Source organism: Peromyscus maniculatus, chromosome 1 (genome assembly GCF_049852395.1).
Source record: "Peromyscus maniculatus bairdii isolate BWxNUB_F1_BW_parent chromosome 1, HU_Pman_BW_mat_3.1, whole genome shotgun sequence".
Lineage (NCBI taxonomy): Eukaryota > Metazoa > Chordata > Mammalia > Rodentia > Cricetidae > Peromyscus > Peromyscus maniculatus.
In genome coordinates this window covers 181116713-181136974 of record NC_134852.1, presented here as the reverse complement: position 1 = coordinate 181136974, position 20262 = coordinate 181116713, and the positions used below count along the sequence as shown (strand labels likewise).

The 20262-nt window shown below is 44.0% G+C and overlaps 1 protein-coding gene across 8 annotated transcripts in view; it reads right to left on the bottom strand.

The window, feature by feature from the left end:
• Rcl1 (RNA terminal phosphate cyclase like 1) overlaps nt 1-8861 on the bottom strand; it is a 61172-nt gene extending 52311 nt beyond the window's left edge. For 7 of the 8 annotated variants that reach the window (XR_013048037.1, XR_013048036.1, XR_013048038.1 and 4 more), the window contains exon 1: nt 8608-8861. Coding sequence is in view for 5 of the 8 variants with exons in the window: in XM_076561935.1 (XP_076418050.1) it covers nt 8608-8743 (136 nt within the window). In the remaining 3 variants the exon portion in view is untranslated. The remainder of the gene's footprint in view (nt 1-8607) is intronic. The other variant, XM_006991076.3, reaches the window with a different exon arrangement.
• Nucleotides 8862-20262: the final 11401 nt, after the last annotated feature.

Below are 20262 nucleotides of genomic sequence, written 5' to 3'. Positions count from 1 at the left end.
AATGAACTGAAAGAAAACAAAAATGCAAAGCACTATTGAGTGGGACATTTTTGTACACTACATGCTTTTATTAGAAAAAGAGACATCTTCATCAAAACTCCACCTCAAGAAGCTAGAAAAAGAAAAGCAAAACAAACCTCAAAACTAGAGAATGAAATAATAAAGATACAAGCAGAAATTAGAACAAGAGAGACTCACTGAAACAAAGACCCCCACACCCCACACGCTTCTGTGACCATGGATGGGGTGGGGTGGGGTGTGAAGACCAGAGCCTCAAATATTCTGGACAAATGCTCTACCACTGAGCTATATGCAAAAATCTCAAGAATAAACACAAACAACTATATTTTAAATTGGGCAATGGCATGAAAAGATAGTTCACAGCAAATATTAGCTATATGGTGAGATATGCAAATTAATACAATGAAAAGTGACTTATAATAAGTATGGCCTAGAATGACTAAAATACAAAGCATTTCAAATGCTGGTGAAGATGGAGGGAAACCGAAGCACTTGTACGTTGCTGATGAGACTATAAAATGGGTACGAGTACTAAGAGAACCTGGCACCACCTAAAAGAATGACAGAGACAACTACCATGCAACCAGAAAAAGGAAGACTGTGGTCCTCATAAAATCCAGCCTACGTGGAGCTGGAGAGATGGCTCAGTGGTTAAGGGCACTGGCTGCTCTTCCAGAGGACCTGGGTTCAATTCCCAGCAGCCACATAAAGATTCACAACCATCTCTAACTCCAGTTCCAGATTTGATGCCCTCCTGTAACCTCCAAGGGCACCAGGCATGCATGAATACACAAACATACATGCAAACAAAAACCCACCAGTCTATCAACTGTGTAAAGTAGTTCAAAATTAGAAATGAGCAGATGTTCTTCAAAAGTAATTTTAAAAAGAGAACACGAGAGGGGTATTTTCATTTCATTTTCACTCAGGAATTTTTTTAAAAAGACCAAACTTGATTAAAAAATAAAAACTTAAGATAATGTTCACTCTACAATCCACAAGCTCTATGCTGCCAAGGGTAATTAGGAATACAACCCAATGCCTAAACTTACTTTAAATATCATGGTTTTATTTTTAGTAACTCAACTCTAGTAAGATGCTAAGGTATGAACTTTGTACATAACATTGTTGTATCAAAAAGTTAGATGCCCCCTAAGAGATTGTTGCTGAATGAAGTATGTACTCCATATACTCTATAGTTTCACTTATAGAAATTTTCTTCTTCTCTCCCTCCCCCTCCTCTTTTTTTCTTTTTCGAGACAGGGTTTCTCCATATATCTCTGGCTGTTCTGGAACTCGCTTTGTAGACCAGGCTGGCCTCGAACTCACAGAGATCCACCTGCCTCTGCCTCCTGAGTATAGGGATTAAAGGAGTGCATCACTACTGCCCAGCTTATATAACACTTCTTAATGACAAAACTGGAAATAGAGAACAGATTAGAAAGAATGAGTCAAGGAAGACAATGGATGTGAGTACAAAGGGACAATATCAGCAACTTTTCCCCCTTTTCCCTCTGACTTGTTAGTTTCCTGGGGGAGGCAGCATCAAGGCAGGTCAGGTAGGTAAGGAGAGGAATATGTTCTTTGGTGTATGGTGTAGGAGATGGGAGCCAGGAAGAGAAATCTCACAAGGAAGGATGGGAACATCATTTAAGGCAGTAAAATATTCTTTGTGAAAAGCTGAGGGAGCCTCCCAGACTTCAGAGGAAGGCAGGATTGTCTTCTCGATGGTTTCTCTCCACTCAAGTGTTGAAAAGGGAGAACGGTAGCCATCCACTGACTCTGAGATGCCTTCCTTCTATAGATTACGTCAGCACTGCATGCTGGGAAGGCAGAGTTTGATCGGGTGGTTAGAGTCTCTATTTCCAGGTATTGCCACAGCAGCAAGGCCTCAGACCCTTCCACCTCTACCTACGACCACACTGGCAAGGGCCCCAAAGGGGAAAAGCTCCTGGGGCAGAGAAACATCTCAAGGCCGGTCATCTTCTAGGGACAGTGTGATCAAAGACTCTGTCCAGCAGGTCGGCTTCAGTTTGTACAGGAGGTGCTGTCTGCAATAGGGCGGCCCCCGGTGCCGCACATGCAGACTGCAGAATTTCAGCTAGCCGCCATCATGAACCTCAGATGGGATGGCCACTGGGCAGCTTCTGGCCAAACCAAAGTCAGCCAGTTTGACTGGCCCGCCACTTGTCATAATGGTCTTTGGTTTCAAGTCTCAGTGAACCATGTAATCAGCATGAAGGAATCTAAGCCTTTTAAAAAATGGGCACATTAGATCTTTGATGGTCTCGACTGGCAAGCCTGATTGGGATCCTAGTCCAGTCAAATGTCCTTAGATACCCCACCTCATGAACTGTGCGGAAGGGAAAGCCCCCTCTAGCTCTCACCCATGAAGGATTCTCACACTCTTTTTAAAATTTATTTTAATTGGTGGTGGTAGGGAGTCTCACACCTTGAGGTCCACAAGGTAGCTACTGTGTGAATGACCGGACTGTCCCATAAGCTCTGGTACCAAATGCAGACACTGGCTCCTATGAAGAGGTGCCCATTCTCATATCAGGAGAAAGTCTCATACCAGGCCAAGAGCTCTAGGGTGGTCTGTATAGACACATAGAAACCTGGTAATAGGGGAAGTTCTATAGTTGTGAAAATGTTCTGTAGCTCCACGTGTCAGGGTGGATATCCTGACTGTGATATTCTTGGTACTATGGTTTGACTAAATGGTCCCATTAGGAATATGGGTAGGGCACTGACAAGAATCTTCTATTAATCTTCTGTTAATCAACCTACAGTGATCTCAAAAAAAGATTTAGTTTAAAAGAAAAATGGCACATATTCCCAACAAAAAAGCATTATTTTTTTTTTATAGCATCTAAACAAGAGCAGAAAACAGGCTGTTCAGATTCTTGACATGTTTGGTATATCTGTTTTGGGGCCAAAGATCACCTGGGAGCACATATTAACATCAACAGAAGCACAGGGGACTCCTACTGCACAGGATGTCGTTACCTGTCATCTGGCTCCCTCCAATCCAGCTGTCTATTAACAATTCCAGTCACCAAATCATAACGGGAAAAAATTAGAGGTTCACCTCCCTTTCAGAAGAACTAATTTACAAGCAGCCAGACGTATCTCCTAAATGCATCGGCTAACTCAAGGCTACTTTTCTTCTCGAAGAACCTCCTGTAGCATGTCCCGTGGCAAAGCTTAAAGGATTCTTTCGATTAAATCTGGTTAACCTTCCCACTTCAGATCAACATCTACTCAAGCCACGAACAGCATTCCCACAGGCCCAAGCACCTCTTTTAATTTTGCAGAAGATGGCTCTGAAGCTGAGCGCAGCAACCAGGTGAAAGCAATCTTATCATCAGGCTCCTAAACTTACTGCTTTTACCCAAACCAAGTGCCTCATTTGGGTGATTCCAACAATTATCTTTCGTGTGGACTTCTCCACTCAGCCCTCACATTACATAGAAATCATTAGACCAACAGAACTCCTTGAGGCTTTGTGAAATCCAGAGGTAAAGACACCCTGGACAAGCCAGGCATGGTAGTACACGCATTTAATCCCAGCACTCAGAGGCAGAGGCAGGTGGATCTCTGGATCTCTGATAATCCTTGCCTGGTAATGCCAATGAAGGACACCTAAGTCTGTAAGAGGGAAACAAGCCCCTCAGGCTGGAGCTGGCTAAACCCTCCAGCCCGCATGAAATAAAGCACTTACATCCATCAACTCACTTAACTACCCCAGCTATTTTACTTTCAATAAAATGGCAGAAACAACAACAGAAATATCACTTCCTCCTCTGACATGAAGAATACAATGATTGGTTGTGTGCAAGAGCAAAATATAAATTGCATATCATTATATTTTTGTTGCTTTTGTTTTACTGTTTTGAGACTTTGCCTAGCTCAAAACCTTCCTAATGCTGTGACCCTTTAACACAGTTCCTCATGTTGTGGTGACTCCAACCATGAAATTCTTTCCGTTGCTATTTCATGACTGTAATTTTGCTACTGTTGTAAATCATAATGTAAATATCTGTGCTTTCTGATGGTCTTAGGCAACCCCTGTGAAGGGGTCATTTGACCCCCTCCTCCCCCATGAGGTTTCAACCCAGAGGTTGAGAACCGATGGCCTAGCTGACCGAATTCACCAAGTAACCCAGGCTGGCCTTTGACCCTGCTAACCACCTGCTTCATTTCTGAGTTACAGCAGGAGTATAGTTAACACTATATCAGGTGTGTCTGTAGAGTTAACTGGAACCATTCCAGAGCCATCTTTCTTTGGAGTCCAATTTCTTCTTATTTAAAGTTCTATGCTCAGAAAAAGGGCAATTTCATTTAACATATCAATTCTTTGCCTGAAGTCCCAGGATTTGGGCATGGCTGAGTCTCACCCACTTCTGAAACCAAGGGTCTTCCTTTGCAGCCCAGACTGGCTTCAAACTCAGCCTTCTCTATGGTAGGTTACATATATAAATATTACCATGCCTAGTTCCTGCTATTCTGAAAAATTTGGGATATAAAGAAAAGCTTTAATTATTAAAGTCTAGGAGTTTTTAAACACCAGTACTGACATTTCCATAGAATCATTACTAATATACAGAATAATCCTGGTGAGGCCTGTATATTGTAGGGTATTAGTAGTTTCTTGGGCTCTCCTACTTGACAATTCCCCCGGCGATATCCAAAAATGTCTCTAAATACTGCCAGCATCCCAGAGGGCAAAACTACCAATAATATGCAAATATGTATAACTGATCTCCTAAAGGGAGGCTTCAAAGGGACAACATAATTCTCTTTAAATATTTGGAAAGTTTCCAATGGCAGCAGAGAAAGGCTTGAGATGCCAGACAGCACAACTTTACCCAGTGCTTAGTAGAATCATAATAAACCAACTGGCATCTGTTCCTCCTGCTCAGTGGGCCCTGCTCTTTACATCTAAGTACTAGTTAGTCTCCATAATAATCCCATAAACTAGGACTACTTGACCCCACACTTTACTGACAGAAAAACTTGAGGCTCAGAAATAGGTTTTGCTTTGACATTTATTTTTATGTGCGGAATGGGGGAGGGTATGTATATATGACCACATGCATGTAGAGATCAGAGGACAACCTGAGAGAGCACTGTGGCACATTCTTAGACACAGACATACAAAATGTTAAAAAAAAAAAAAAAAAAAAAAAGAACTATTTCTTTCACCTATAATGATCCTCAGGGCCACCGTCTCCACTCTCACAACAGAAGGACACCCCGAACGCCGTCCTTTCAACTGCCAGGCTATTCTCTGCTCGGGGCTCCACTGAGTCCCTCTACCACACTTGACTTCTGTTACCTCATCACACTATTCCACTCAAGTTCTTCCTGCTGGAGAACAAGTTCCCTTAGTGCAAGGGCAACCGACTTCTATTTGGACTCTCCTTCCCCAAAGCCTTGCACATAATGAAGCCCAATCAACTCCTGAATGGTCCTGAGGCAGGCCTCCTCCAAAGTGCACCCCCTTGGGATGTTTAAGCAAGCACCTTTGGGGGATGTGACTGCTTTTTGCATTTCAGCTGGAGACTGTACTGGGTATTCTCAAGTTTGGGTTTTTTTTTTTTTTTTTTTTCCAAATTCCATAATCTGAGTCAAGAAGAAGCAGAGAAGGATGAAGCTCCCATAGATTTGACTATGGCCCCAGATCATGTGTCCAAGGCTATATACATGTGTTTATATGTATGTGTATATTATGCACACTTAACCTGTACTCATACTCACATGCATGTTAAGTCTACAAATGAAAGCGGAGATGTGTATCTGGGTCCCTCTGTAAGTAACCAGACAAGCTTCCTAAGCCCTTCAGTCAGCACAAGGTCTGAAGTGGCAGTCTCCGTTATACTAGGACATTGAGTTGGTGTGCTGGTTAGGTTTTTCTATCAGCATGACACAAACCAGTCACCTGAGAAGAGGGAATCTCAATTCAGAAAGTGCACTCAACCCGTCAGATTGGCCTATCAACAAGCCTGTAGGACATTTACTTGAATGATGATAAACGTGGAAGGACCCAGCCCACCGTGGGTGATGCCACCCCTGGGCAGGTAGTCCTGTGGTGTATAAGAAAGCAAACTGGGCAAGCCAGGAGGGGCAAGCCAGTAGGCAGCATTCTTCCTTGGTCTCTGGTTCGAGCTCCTAGGCTGGCTTCCCTGCCTGATGGACTACAACTTAGGTTGAGATAAACCCTTTCCTCCCAGAGTTGCTTCCATAGTCTTTTACCACAACAATGGAACCCTAAGACGTGAACAAATAATGTTCTACAGCGGTGCATCCTGCTGCAGGAATCTTAAAAGTTCTTATAAATAAAATCAAACCCGGAGCCAGGTATTGGGGTGAACGCTGAAAGATCAGAGAAGCAGAACAAGCCACAGCTACCTCACCTCGCCAGTTCCTCAGCCTGGATGCTTCTGAGTCCTCATTCAAATTGATCTCAGCTGAACTGTGCTGCTCAAAAGTCTAAAAGCTTAACCAGCCAAAAGCTTCTAGTTCCTGGTCTTCACGCCTTATATACCTTTCTGCTATCTGCCATCACTCCCTGGGATTTAAGGCTCACTTTCTGGGATTAAAGGCATGAGTCACCATGCTTGGCTGTATCCTTGAACACATGGATTTCTGCCTCTGGAATGCTAGGATTAAAGGCGTGTGCTACCACTGCCTATCCTCTATGTTTAATATTGTGGCTGTTCTGTCTCTGACCCCAGATAAGTTTATTAGCGTGCGCAATATTTTGGGGAACATAATACCACCACAGCATCCCATAAAAGAACTACCTCCCCGGGTACCAGAATCCCCTACCCTTTCAGAAAAAGGCCAAGGGTCAAGTCCATTCAAGTTCTTGGGAATATGAAATACTATATTGGAAGACACCTATCAAGAGTCAACTCTGAATTGTATCTTTGAGTATTATATTTGTGAAAGAAAGCCCAGGTCTCCAGGCTAAAGCACTTCTGGACAAATAAATTAAAAACAACAACAACAACAACCTGTACCCAGTGGCCGTAGCAGAAGCAAGGTCTCCAGGCTAATCTGGGGTTGAAAACCACAACAAAGCAGACTATGCAATAACTTTTCCCAAGGACCAGATTTAAAACTGGGGGGTGGGGGTGGGCATGGGGGCTGGGTGGAGGGAAGAGAGTTGAGGGAAAGAGAACCAACTATTCAGTGGCCTCTCCTCAACGTTTGAGTTTTTTGACTGTTTTCTTTCAAATTTTGTTAATTTGGTTTTGTTTTGTTTTAAATAGGGTCCAATTATGTAGTCTTGGCTAGCCTGGAACTCACTGTGTAGCCCAAGCTGGCCTTGGATTTATGATCCTCCTGCCTCGGCCTCCTGAGTGCTGAGACTGTGTTACAGGTGTTTGTCCCCAAGCCACCACTCTCTCCACCACTACTGGGAAGACAGGAACTTAACCTACTAAGCCCTCTAGTTTCTTCCTTTCTAACCTTGTTCCCATCACCATGCACAAAACGTCAAGAGTGGCAGAAACGAAACTATCAAAAAACCATATTCAAACAGATGATGAAAGGGTCTAGCATCTATTACAAGAGCCTCTGCAAAGTTAAACACATCAGCCTGGCCCAGGAAGTCTCCTGAACCAACCAGAGCCCCTCTCTATTTCAGGCTACAGGGCGGTTTTGATTCAACTGTCTTAATTTGGAGAGATCCGAGAGACGATTTTGAACGTGTACCTAAATTCTAGGGGAACACCTGAAAACCAAAGCCATTTAATGAGATGTGCGTTCGAATGATGAGTTTAACCCACCTCTGCCTTTGTACGGCAAATAAGTAAGTACAAGAGCTTGAAGCCTGTGGCTTACTGTTTGGTGTTCCTTTTCCTGAAGTCAAGACAATTAGGTCTATGACTTAAAAATTATCTCAGCGGAGCGTGAGGTAGCAGGCCTGTAATCCTAACACTTGGGAGGTAGAGACAGAAGGAGCCGGAGTTGAAGGTCATCATCCGCAGCTACAAACCAAGTTTGAGGCCAGCCTGGGCAACCTGAGACCCCGTTTCAAAAACAAAACAAAAACCCATCTCAAAGCTTCTCTACTGCGCACATCAGTGAATAATAGAAACAAGCACAATATTTAAGAATAAAATTTTGCAATCCACTCCCGAAGAGATGTGGGGGGCCGAGAAACAATGGCGACAAGAGCTGGTGTCCAAGTGGGGCTTTGGATGAGAACCGGGAACCAACCGGTGGGACTTTCCTCAGTGTCTGTCCGTCCACTCGCCTCACTACTACATGTTGGTCCAATAAACTGTTTTTCTCCTTTGAAAGGTTTATGGCGAAACCAAGAGTCTCAAGAGAGGGAAGTGAGTGGGCGACGCCTACGATTCGTAGCAAAACACGCCAGCCAGGAAAACGTGTAGCTGTTTACTACCCGCGCCCAGGAGACGCAGGGAATCGTTCCACGCGTGGCGCAGCTCCGGAACAGATGCGCCTCCCGCGCCGCCCGACCACCAGCCCTCCCACGCGCCCCGCGGCGGCTCGGGACGGCGACCCGGGATCCCTGCCCCCCACCACCACCCACGCCCCCTCCCAAGTCACCTCGGAGGCCCGGGTTGTCGTCCCTGGCCCGAATCCTGCGGATCTTGACCGGGCGCCCGCTCAGGGTGGACAGGACCAGCCGCTGGCGCAAGAAGTTGCACCCCGCGTAGCTGAGGGAGTGCGCCTGGGTCGCCATGTGCGCGCGGTCCGCGGAGGGCCGGGAGCCGGGAACGCGACAGGGACCACCACGGCGGCCCCCGACGCGTCCACGTGGTTTGGAACAGGAAGACAGAGCGACTAGACACCGGGTCAGAGGGGAGGGGGGCGGAGCCAGCGGCCGCCTGCCCGCCTCCTCGCCTGGCTGGGGCGGTCCGGGCGCCGGGGCGCACTGCAATTGGCCCATGGGGGAGCAGGGCGTTGCCCTTTCTACGCCGCCATTGGTCCGCTCTGTAGCTGGGCGGTGCTCTGGCCGCGCCGCCATTGGCCGGTAGTGAAGGAGGGCGGTGCCGTGGCCCCAGCAACAGCGCGCGGCAGTAGGACGCGTAGCGCTGCGGGGGAAACCCTGGCGCCCAGACGGTGGTAGGGTCTGTGTGTGAGCGCCTTCTCGGGCCTGAGAGCTAGAGGAAGCCATGGCTTGGCCTGGGTGCCCGCAGCTGCCTGGTCCTTGGCATCGCATCTGCGGCAGCGTCTCGGTGAGGATGCTAGCCACTCCCCCGTTTTCCGGATAGAGGAGAGAACAAGATTGGCGCGCTTACTCTGTTGTTGTCGGCTGTCTGGGTCTGAGCAGTACTCCTGGGAGGTGCTGCCTACAGTCGTTCACGCCCTGGAAACTGCAAAGCTGTCAGAGGCTGCCTGAACTAGTACCCAAGCTTTTAGACAAGAGGCCACTGCTTGTTCTGTAATGACGTGCCTTGCTTTGTCTCTTTCTTATCTGCCCCTTCGTTTATAGTCTGCGTTTGGTGTCAAGACAGATCCTTCACCTCGAACGTCTCAAAATGGACAATTGCAATAACTTCAAGACATACACACGCATCCATACACGGTGGGGAGGTGCATTGCTTTTCCATCTTTTCTGTCATCCAAGCCTGCGCCCCAAAACCTTCCTAAATAACTGGATTATTTCACGCCTCTATTCAAAAACTATCAAATAACTATCAACTTAGGAACCCAGTATCTTAACGTTAAATTTGCAGCCGTTTATGGGCGGTAGCACCAGACCTTGAGTCTCAGCACGGTGGAGGATGGGAATGGGAGGGAGCTGAGAGTGACCAACCTAAGCGGGTGACAGTGAAGAGGAAACCCCGGAGGAGCACCTGAAGGGAGGCAGTAAGTGCAGAAGCACAGAGTTTATGGATCAGCCCTGAAGTCCACAGTTAAGGCTAACCCACTTCTGGTAACGCCATTCTGGCAGACCGCCTTTACACAGCTCAGAGTGGTCTGATGGGCAGCGTTGGAAAAGCTCCAGGACCCTCGGGGCTCCTCTAAATGCTGTTATGAAGACCACTGAAATACCAGGGAGTACTTTCACAACAGAAATGGAGTTTTTACTTTCTTTTTTAACACTACCTCGTTTAATTACTTAATAATCTTAAGAAAAGTATTATTCAATAAAGAATGTTCACATCCATTCAGATCTCACTGTTTTCCTTGTAAACCTGCTCAGTTTTGGTCCATCAGCAACTCCTCTCTGCTTCCAGATTTTTCAAGCCCACCTCGAATTTGCTTTCTTCAAGCCTTGACTGACTGGAGCCGACATGGAAATAATATCCAGGCTCCCTTCACCCTTAGGTGAGGTAACTCTGTGCTGCTCTTTAAGCTCCAGTTACTGACTGTGGTATTTTCTTGGTTGCACCATTTCCTGGCTTCTTTCCCTGTATCTCCTTCCAGCTTCCTTCTGATATGTGCTGGAATTAACTCTCAACTAAATTACGTCCACTCTAAGTCCTGCCTCAGCATCTTCTTCTGGGCAATTGAGACGAAGTCCTGACTTATAAAATTTGAGAACAGAGATTCAGGAGGGGGAGAGGAGGGGCTTGTTGTGAGCAACATAGTAAATGGCAGAGTCCAAGTGAAAACTCCATTTGTTTATCTGGTCTTTTAGACTGCTGAACCTTCTATTTAAAAAAGGGGGCGGGGCTGGCTTCAACACAGCTGGAGAATGCAGCAAAATCCACACAAAGAGAAGAGCGCTAGCTGCCCCAGCCACTAGAATCAAGAGCCGGGTAGGGTCTCCGGTAAGCTCCCAGATGACTGGTCTTCAGAGCCACCCTCACTAATGCCATCTGGGACACAGATGAACTGTTCCACTGAGCTTTGCATATCCACAAAGTATTGCCACTGTTTTAAGCCACGGGCTTGGGGTGGTTTGTTACACAATAATAAATAACTGAAAATGATTTACTGTGGTACAAATGTGTTGTTTCAATTTAGATAAGCTCGCTACACATCCCCGAACATTAAGGGGTTAGCAAGCCACAGCAAATGTTCCTATGATATTACTGAGTGCATGCCCACAGTCAATTTCCACAATAAGAGCCTTGTATATGGGATCTGATTTTGTCTTCACACCAAGCTAGTTCACAAGTTGGACTATACGTAGATAGAAGCTTATGACACAGCTCTGTTGAATTTTGCCTGTATTTACATTGTCATGCACAATTTATTAATCTGTTCATAGAGTCTTCTGCCTAACTAGATGATAAATGGCACACATCTCACTCTGTGATCACTTCTATACCTCTTCTATGCTAATAAGGACAAAATCTGCTGGACTCAGCCACAGGGCATTGGGTTTAAGAGCCAGGATAGAAGTAAATTCTTCCTACTACACAGAAAAAGTTGCTCAAAACCACACTTCCACACACACCCTGCTATTTCATCATCTCCTTTCCTCAAATCATCATGGATCCCAGGACTTTTTTTCTGCATCAGTCTAGAACTGATGCTTCTTCTGCTCCAGTTTTGGGGTGAGTTTCTGTGTCCAGTCCTCCTCGAGTCCTTACAATGACTATTCAAAACTCTGTTTGGGCATATACTATATAGCCCTTTATCACTTGTTTATGGGTTAGCCTCCCTAACCTACCTTGCATCCAATGAAGGCAGGTCTGGATAGTTTCTTTTCTTTTTTGGAGGGGGGTTGGTTTTTCAAGACAGGGTTTCTCTGTGTAGCTTTGTGTCTTTCCTGGAACTCGCTTTGGAGACCAGGCTGGCCTCGAACTCACAGAGATCTGCCTGCCTCTGCCTCCCGAGTGCTGGGATTAAAGATGTGCGCTGCTGCCGCCACCACCACCCAGCTGGATAGTTTCTTATAAGACAGCTTACCATGACAATAAGAAGGGAAATGTTTTCATTGTATTCTCAAAGCTTAGCACCTAGTCGGAGTTTAATGAAAGTCTGACTTGACTGGAATTATTACTTAATCAGCTGATTGAAAGGTACATAGGAACGGTAAATCGGTACAATCAAAAGCATCAGAATCATTGATTTTTAAACTTTGGCATACATCAAATTGTCCAGAAGGGAGAGCTGGTAAGACAGCTCAGCAGGCAGAGGTGCTCAGCAGGGAAGTCTGGTGGCCTGAGTGTAATTAATCCCCGGAACCCATGTAAAGACAGAAGGAGAGATGCGGCTTCCCAAGATAACTTCCTCATGCATGCTGCAGCGTTTGTGCCTGTGATGTATACATCATGCACACACATTAATAAATAAAATATATGCTTAAAATCTGCCTGAGGGGTTTTGTTTAAAAAAAAAAACAAAACAAAATAAACAACGGGTTGTCTCATAGCCAAAGATTCTTCATTAAGTTTGGATGGGGCCTGAGAGTGTATATGTCTAACTATTTCCCAGGAGATAATGACGTTTCTGGACTATGGACCATGATTTGAGATGTGTTAAAAGAAGGACCTATCGGGTGCCTTAAAATTCTCAATGTTCCAACCTACAAATAATTGGAGCTGTGAGAGGGAAGTCAGGGAAAAGGGAATAACAAATGTTCAAAGAAAGAGTAGGCAATGGCTTCCAGTTTTGATTAAGTACATGAACCGAAGAAGCTCAACCAGTTTCAACTAGAATATACTCAGAGATATGAGTCAAGATGCAACATCATCAAATTATGGGAAGACGAAGAACCTTGCAAGTGGCAAGAGAGAGGATGCTTCTCACAGGTGATCCTCCATGGAATGAACAGCTGATTTCTCATGGTAACCATCAAGACCAAACACAAAGGGGAAAACTTTCAAGGTGCTCAGAGGGGAAAACCATCAGTAAAATTTGTATTCAGGGCTCAAGAGACGGCTCAACATTGTTGAGAGGACTATAAAATAGTGTGGCCACTGTAGAAATTAGTCTGGTATTTCTTTAAGAAGTTAAACATAGCCAGATGAGATAGTGCATGCCTTTTATCTCAGGACATCAGGGCCAGAGGCAGGTGGATCTCTGAATTCCCGGCCAGCCTGATCTGCATAGCAAGCTCCAGGACATAGATCTACATAATAGAGACTTTGCCAAGACAAATAAAGAAAACACCAAAAACAAAACAAAATCACATACAGCAGGATACAGTAGCATATGTTTATCATCCATCACTTAGTAAATTGAGGCAGGAGGATCATCAGTTGTAGGCCAGCCTGTCTCAAAAACTAAGAGCTGGGTCTTAGCTCAGTGGAAGAGCAACTGTATAGAATGTGCCGGGCCCTGGTTTCAATCTCCAACACCACACACACTCATTTGGGTTCAATCTCCAACACCACAAACACTCATTTGGGTTCAATTTCCAACACCACATACACTTATTGGAGAAATTATTTTGGCCACTCCACGTAGTTAAAAGGATATTTATTTAATGGCGTAACTCACAAATTAAGTAATAGGTAGGTCACAGGGTCTGGGGAAGGTGTATCGCAGTCCAGTGGTGTTCTCCGGAGCTCTGCACAGTCCACCTTCACCGTTCAGTGTCCCGGCACAGAGAGAGTGCACAGAGAGAGCGCTGGTCCATCCAGCTCTCGGGTCTCCAGGCGCCTCCCCTGGCCCCGCCTCGTAGGTGTGACAGTTGCCAAAGTCTCAATGGGGGTTGGAACTTCCATATCCAAGCTGGAATGGCTACCCACTACACACACACTCATTTGGGTTCAATCTCCAACACCACACACACTCTTTTGGGTTCAATCTCCAACACCACACACACTCATTTGGGTTCAGTCTCCAACACCACACACACTCAATTGGTGTCTTCTGTTTGTTTGCTTTTTGTTTTGTTTTGTTTCTTCTTTTTTTTTTGAATTTATTCTTCTCTCATATAATACATCCAGTGGAAACTTCCCCTCCCTCCACTCCTCTCAGTCCTCCCCCACCTACCCTCTTCATCTCATAACCACTTCATCTTATGACCCTTCAGAAAAGAGCAGGCCTCCCTGGGATTTCAGCTGAACACAGCATAATAAGATGCATAATAAAACTAGACACAAATCCCCATATCAGGGCTGGAGGAGACAAGCCAGTAGAAGGAAAAGGGTCCCAAGAGCAGGCAAAAGAGTCAGATACCCCCCCCCCCACTTCCAATGTAAAGAGTCCCACAAAAACACCAAGCTACAGAACCATAACCTATATGCAGAGGATCTAGCACAGACCCATGCAGGCTCCATGATTGCTAGTTCAGTCTCTGTGAGCCTCTATGAGCCCTATTTAGTTGATGTCTCTAGACCATGTTTTCCTGGTGTCCTCTGGCTCCAACAATTCTTCCTCCCCTTTTCCATGGGGTTCTTAGAGCTTGAGGGGGAAGAACCTGAAGGAGATCTCCAATTTGGGCCTTTTCTCTGCCTGATGTTTGGTTGTGGGCCTCTGCATCTGTTCCCATCTGCTGGCTAGGCTAGTACCAATCTATGAGTGTATAAGAATATCACTAAAAATCAACGTATTGATTTTTTTTCTATCCTAGGTCTCTGGGCTGCTCAGCCTCCCATTCCTGGCCATCCAGGCAGTGTACTCCCTCTCATGGCATGGACCTTGAACTTGACCAGTCATTGGTTGGTCACTCCCAAGTTCTGCACCTCCACTGCTCCAGCACATCTTGCAGGCAAGATAGATTGTAGGTTGAAGGTTTTGTGGTTGGGTTGGTGTCCAGTCCTACGACTGGAAATTGCCTGGTTACAGAAGATGGCCAGTTCAGGCTCCAGTACCATCCATTACTAGGAGTCCTCACTAGGGTCACCCTCAGAATCCTGGGAGTTCTACTGCTAGGTTCCCACACCACCCCCCAAATGCCAATTCCCGTTGTCCCTCCCCATGCTCTCTCCCCCACAACATACACCTGACGTGCAAGGCCCTGGGTTCAATCTTGAATACCACACTCTCATTTGTAAAAACCAAAATGTAGAAGCAATTCAAATGCCCGTCAACTAGTGAACAAACAGTGTGGTGTTTCTGCATAACGATAAAGGAACATCCACAGTATTGACCAATCTAGAAAATATTAGCTTAAATGAAAGAAGCAAGACACAAGTGCCACAAGATTTATGATTCCATTTATATGTAATGTACAGAACGGAAAAAAATATGGAAAGAAAATAAAATAGTGGTAGTAGTTCCAAAGTTGAGAAAGATGGGAGGTGTGAAGTTTTGTTCTAGGGTGACAGAATGTTCTGGAGTTAAGAAAGTCATAAATGTTATGCAACATTGGGAATATACCAGGAATGTACATTTTGAAACCACTGAATTGTGTACTTTGAAATTTTAAAAATTGGCAGTTTTATATCATGTGACTTGTCTCAATAAAGTGTGTAACTTGTGTGTTAGAAATAAACAAAACAGTGAAAACAAAAGTCTAATAGTAGAAACATGACAATTGCTATGACAACTTTGCTGACTAAGTCAGTAAACCCCAAAGCACATTGTCATTGCCACGGGGAGTGTTTCATCTCCAGAAGTTGCCACATGTGGTATTGACACAGACATCCTGGACTCTGCTAGTATTTATGTAGTATTAAGTCACATTTATTAGGTTGTGCTTATTTTTACAAAAATGAAAAGAAAAAGAACAGCTCTTCCTGTAAGTGGCCTGAGCTAACCTGTGAAGACTGTTCTTGCTACTCTTTTGACCCAGGAAAACCTATAAAATGCAAGTAAAGAAGTTCAATTCTTTGTGTTCACTTTAAGAAATCCATGAAACTGCTCAAGCCATCACGCATATGAACATCCAAAAAGCCACCGAGTATCCAAAAGACGTCATTTTGGTTTTTCAAGACAAGGTTTTTCTGTGTAGTATTTACTCTGTAGACCAGGCTGGCTTCAAACTCAGAGATCCACCTGCCTCTGCCTCCAAGTGTTGTGATTAAAGGTGTGTGACACCCACCGTCCAACTAAAAGATTTGTTTTTATCTCCTGTGTACGAGTGTTTGCCTGTACAGGTATGTGCACCATATGTGTTCCTGGTGCCTTCAGAGGCCAGAAGCAGGCTGCCATGTGGGTGCTGGGAACAGAACTCTGGAAGAGCAGTCAGTGCTCTTAACCACTGTGCCATCTTGCTAGCCCTGAAAGATGTCATTTTGAAGAAGCAATGTGTGCTGGCAGTTATAGTGGTGGAGTCAGTGCGTGTGCCTATGCTGAACTGTGGGGCAGGGCACAGGGTTGGTGGCCCAAAAAGAGTGCTGAATTTTTGCTGTGCATGCTTTAAAATGTAGAAAGTAATTCTGAACTCAGGGGGTTAGATGGAGATTCTCTAGTCATCAAATATATCCAGGTGAACCAAGCACCCAAAATGTGTCATTGAACTCACAGCACTCATGGCTGGATTAACACATATGTGAGCCACACTGAGATGATCCTCACTGAAAAAAAGAACAAATGGTTCCAAAGCTAGAAGAGGAGGTTGTGAAAAGATATCCCCAAAGACACAAAAAACGGGAATGAATGCATCATAAAATAAACACAAATGAAAGTTTAAAAAAAAGAAAGGAAGGAAGGAAGGAAGGAAGGAAGGAAAAGAAGGAAGAAAGGAAGGAAGAGAGAGAGAAAGAGAGAGAGAGAGAAAAAGAAAGAAAGAAAGAAAGAGAGAGAGAGAGAGAGAGAGAGAGAGAGAGAAAGAAAGAAAGAAAGAAAGAAAGAAAGAAAGAAAGAAAGAAAGAAAGAAAGAAAGAAAGAAAGAAAGAAAGAGAAAAGCACAGATGCTACATGTCCTCTGGATCAGAAGCAGCTAATCTATTCCCAGCAACTGCTACTGAAATTGTCCATGGACATGGCTGGAGAGGTGGCTCAGTGATTTAAGGGGTTTGCTGCTCTTGCTGAGGACCTGTGTTCGGTTCCCAGCACCCAAGCTGGATGTTAACTCCAGCTCTAGGAGATCCAGTGCTCTCTTCTGGTCTCTATGGGCACTCGTACACATGTGGCATACACTCCCACATACACATACATTTGAAAGAGAAGAAATTGTCTATGGCTTCTTCTGTACACAGCCTCCCCCCCCCCTTTTTTATAAAACATCTTTTTATTAGGTCACAAATCAGAAGAACACAATTTAAATATTTGTGAATTAGCTTGATAAGGGATGCAATATATTTAGATTATGACTGTTATGAATTCATTCAGTCATTCCTCAGATCTTACCCTAATACATAACATTGTTTCTTAATTAAACGTAGCTGAAATCTGCTGAATATGGTGGCTCACACATGTAATCCCAGAATCTGAAAGGCTGCGACAGGAGGCTTGCTGTAAATTCAAAGTCAGGCCAGTCTATGGGGAGAGGTATAAGTCAGCCTGGGCTAGAGCACTCAAGAGGCACAGGAAGTGAACTGTGACACTGGAGTAGCTTGAGCATAGGAAAACTCAAAGCCCACCCTGACAGTGACACACTTTCTCCAACAAGGCCACACCTAATGCAACAAGGCCACACCTCCGAACAGTGCTACTCCCTATGGGAGCCATTTTTCCTTCAAACCACCACAACTATCACAGTCACATTTACAAACATGAAACTGCTTTTTTATAACAGGGTCCCAGCCCTTAGTGTGCCTGTAGACCTTAGCACAACTGTCTCCATGATGGAAGTGCCATTCAGGCTGTAAAACTCAGCATGTAAACAGCACCACCTGCCAAAACTAAAATAAAGGATTTATTCTAAAGACCATATAGTTCTGGGAAAGTCTCAAAATGTACTAACCTTGCTTTTTAGCTTCTGTAGTTCTGCTTCTGGCTAACTGTTCTTGTATGTCAACCCAGAACATAAATTTTGTGTTTAAACACTCATCCTGAGAAAGGCTCAGGGCTACACTGGGATACCAGCTGGCAAATAAAGACTTTTTATTGGCTTAAATCCATGTCCAGCAGTCTTCTCCGGTGGATACCCCACAACGCTTTTGTTTCCATGGGAGAGGAAAGTGGGAAGGAGAGGTACAGAGACCCACAGAGGACAGAACACCAGGCTCTTTGACAGTTTTGGTCACTCTCTCCACACAATTATTTTCTAAACAGGGCTATAGAGTAAAAGATTTTGCTAAATCTTGGGGCTGGAGAGATGGCTCCATTTGCTCTTGTAGAGGACCTAGGTTCAGGTCGCAGCAACCTCATGGTGATTCGAACTGTCTCTAACTCCAACTCCAGGGGATCTGATACCCTCTTCCACCTCCTTGAGCACTGCTCATACGTGGTGCACAGACATACACCCAGGCAAAACACTTAGATACATAAAATAAATAAATATTGTAAAAGTGTTTGAATTTTTAAAAGATGATGATAAATGTATATACCAAAGCAAGTCTGACTAAACATTTGCTTTTGAGTTCATAAATACTTCTAGTTCTAAAGTCTCCACATTTCCATAGGTTGGAGATGAACGTAACACAGACACATATAAGTTTCTTGTCCTGTATTGAATTTTGCTCAAGTCTAACATCATCTCCATTAATCCTTAATGAAACCATAGAGGTACTGTAATTTTAAAAATCTATCCACGTTTTAAAGAGAAAAAAACATAAAAAAAAGTAACTCCTCCAAAATACAGGGGGGAAACTCAGTCTTTTCTTGCCTTTTACTTTATTTGAAAAAGAATATTGCTCAAGAACTTAGCTTTAATAAATTGTGGGATTCCCTCCCTCCAGTTCCACTGACTATTTAACATCAGCTGTGTTCTGTCAACATTCAGAATGCAGAGTAACAAACTCTGGGGTTTGGAATATAAAATCACCCGTGTTTTTCCACGGAGATGCTGGGAGCAAGGTACAAGGAGAGGACACTTGGACCAATGCAACCACAGCCTTAAACATAAACCTCCTGCTGTTGTCTTACATGTTCATGGTGATTTGAAATGTATGCCCTTTTCTTTTTCTTTTTTGTATCAAAGTTCAAGTTACAATTTGGTCTTGAAGTATATTTCCCAATTTAAAGGAGACCGTATGGACAAAATCAGTGTGTTCAAAAAAAAAAAAAAAACCAGAGTGTAGTAATGTTCATCATTGTGTTGATACGATGCACTAAACCTCTAAACATGTAAAATTAAATTTTCCCTTGAGTATAGTTTGTTGTGTGCCACCTAGGAGGATGGGGTGAACAGAATCCTTCTGTGAACTGCTTTGCCAGTGAAAGACAAAAGACAAAAGAATGTCTTAGATCCTGTGTATGTGCGCGCTATATGAATGTATGCACACCTATGCATGCATATGTGAAGGCAAAAGTAACCTTATACATATATCCACATGCACAAGCACACACACACACGTACCCAGAACCTAAGATACGTCATGTGTCTTTAATTGCTTCCCACAGTTTTTGAACCATTTCCTTCACATCAGCTCCTGCCTCCATGTTCCTGCCCTGTTTGGATTCCTGCCATGATTTCCTTCAATGATGTATTATGATGTAAAAGTGTAAGCCAGATTACCCCCCCCCACCCGTCTTAGTTAGGGTTTTTATTTCTGTGATAAAACACCATGACCAAAAGACAAGTTGGGGATGAAAGTATTTATTTAGCTTACAGGTGCATATTGCTGTTCAACATCAAAGGAAATCAGAACAGGGACTTTAACAGGGCAGGAATCTGGAGGCAGAAGCTGATGCAGAGGCCATGGAAGAGTGCTGTGTTGTCAGATATTTATTTGGGCCGCCAGCTCACAAATAACAGCATGGAGACTTATTATTTATTATAAAAGCTCTGCCTTAGCTTAGGCTTGTTCCTAATTAGTTCTTATAACTTAAATTAACCCATATTTTAAAATCTATACTCTTTTTACAAGTCTTGTTACCTCATTTCCGTACTGCTCATCCTGTTTCCTTGCCTTTTTCTTCCCAGAGTCCTCTCTGTCCCCAGAAGTCCCACCTAACCTCTTCTTGCCTAGCTATTGGTCATTCAGCTCTTTATTAAACCAATCAGAAGACTCCTTGATAAAGACACATCTTCACAGTGTAAACAAATATTCCACATTTCCCCCTTTTTGTCTAAATAAAAAGGAAAGGGTTTAACTCTAACACAGTAAAACTATATACAATAAGAACATTTATCCGTTAAGAATTACATTTACAGGCTGGAGAGATGGCTCAGTGGTTAAGAATTACATTTAAAATGTCCAGTCCATTTGTATTTGGCAATTTTGGAGGAAATACTCTATTATCTATCCTATCTTAATGAATCCAAAGTTTTATACCTAAACTTTCTATCATAACTTGTATTATCATGCTAAAAATAACTTATTAGACCTTGAAACATCTTTGATAAACAACTTAAGCTTT